Raw genomic sequence first — 1,741 nt, forward strand, 5'->3', positions numbered from 1 at the left:
CCCTCCCATCTTAGCACAATGTTCGGGCCCCTGACATTCCCCCATGAATCCAAACCTGATAACAATGCTTCCCCATCAGCTGATAACGTAGAGGAAGTCGTGTGTATTCTGTGTCCAGAGCGGTGCCCTAGTCATAACGAATTGCTTACTCATATATTCGTGTCACATAAGCTGGTTATCGCTGATGTTCCATTGATAGCGGACCTCAATCTGTAAGTATGATAGATTTTCAGTTGATTCAGACGGTCCGCACTTCAAAGTCTGGCAAAATCAACAAGCAAAAAGAACATATACCTACATTAGATAGATACCTAATAGAAAAAATGTAATTGTCAACTAGTTTTAAGACCTATCTTTGTATATTATTATCACAAAAAATTATTATCACAATAAAAAAAGAGGTTTGACAGAGGGAACTGTAACTGCCTGCTATGGTCTTATCGTCCCGAAATCGAAGAGAGAAGGAAGACAGGATAAGAGAAAGCCAGCCGTTCCGAGAACGAACATTATCCCAGCAGGATAAAATCCGCCCCGGGCGGGAATCGAACCCGCGGCCTAGCGCTTACGAGGCAGACGCACTACCAACTAAGCTAACCAGGCTGGCGAAGGCCGGGAAAAGCAAGCGGTATCACCCATCCTAATACTAACCAAGGACAAAATTGAAACCAAGGTATAAAGACAAGAGATACTTACGGTCTCTCCCGACACGTCAATGATTTCAACCTCCAGGGGAGAATTGTTGATGGTGACTGTCTGACGATAGAGCAGATCTGAAATCAGAAATCATTCAACATGATAATACTACCACCAGATGATGTGACGGTCAGTCCGTAAACATAGCGTCCTCTTCTACACGTTATGCTGTAAGTTACTGTGATATCTCCACTAATAACCAATTTGTTGCATATTGCATAAATATTAAAGTGGACGGCGTTCATACAATTTCATTGTGAAAACAGTTTTATCTCCAAAATATTGATAAATTGATATTCATCAATCATCATCCACTATCCAAATATTGATAAATTGATATTGATTATCCACTATCCAGCTTAAAATTTTGATAGGGCCCTCTACTCTCTCTTTACCTAGATATGTACTTACAGTCGTTTTCTTAAATTAATTAATCAATAAAAAATTATGGGGGGGGGAATCAATACTTTTGATTAAATTTGCAATTTGTATGAATGCCGTGTATTTTCGTGATTATGCAACACGCAACATACTATTCGTGGAGATGTCTGAATTACCATTCCACCAATAAGACCCTTGTAAAATGGGAAAAGAATTTCAATTACCTACTCTTTTAATACTTTATTTATAAAAATAAAACTAAAATATAGACAGGTAAAGAAATAAAATAGGTATAAGAATATAGAGTCTTCTACTCCTGCTGCGATAGAGTCAACATCTATCTGTATGAACATCACACGACTTTCCTAATCCTATTGTATTATGTCGAAAATGGCCAAAAAGCTGTCAAAATACCGCCAACCGTTGCACCGATCTTAACCAAAAGTTTCCTGTTGTATCCTTGTCACATTTGAAGGTTTCGTACCAAATTTCAAGTCTCTAGGTCTTACTGTTCTTGAGATATTTCTGGAACTTTGAATTTAAGCTCTAGGGACCTCAAAACGTGTTTTGGCACAAAAACTGACCATAGAAAATTTTGTCGTTGAATATATTCCTTTCCATATTAGAGGATGAGGAAAGTAAAAAGCATTCACAACAGTTTTGACCA

At 38.0% G+C, this 1,741-nt stretch overlaps 1 protein-coding gene across 1 annotated transcript in view; it reads right to left on the reverse strand.

Moving 5' to 3' along the window:
• The window catches only part of LOC113471813, a gene marked incomplete at its 5' end in the record, with an annotated part of 3,382 nt that extends 2,599 nt beyond the window's left edge, over nt 1–783 (reverse strand). Inside the window, one exon of the mRNA XM_026831241.1 lies at nt 625–783. Within this exon, the coding sequence (XP_026687042.1) occupies nt 625–783 (159 nt within the window). The remainder of the gene's footprint in view (nt 1–624) is intronic.
• Between the last annotated feature and the right edge of the window lie 958 nt (nt 784–1,741).

Source organism: Diaphorina citri, unplaced genomic scaffold, assembly GCF_000475195.1.
Source record: "Diaphorina citri unplaced genomic scaffold, Diaci psyllid genome assembly version 1.1 scaffold3046, whole genome shotgun sequence".
Lineage (NCBI taxonomy): Eukaryota > Metazoa > Arthropoda > Insecta > Hemiptera > Psyllidae > Diaphorina > Diaphorina citri.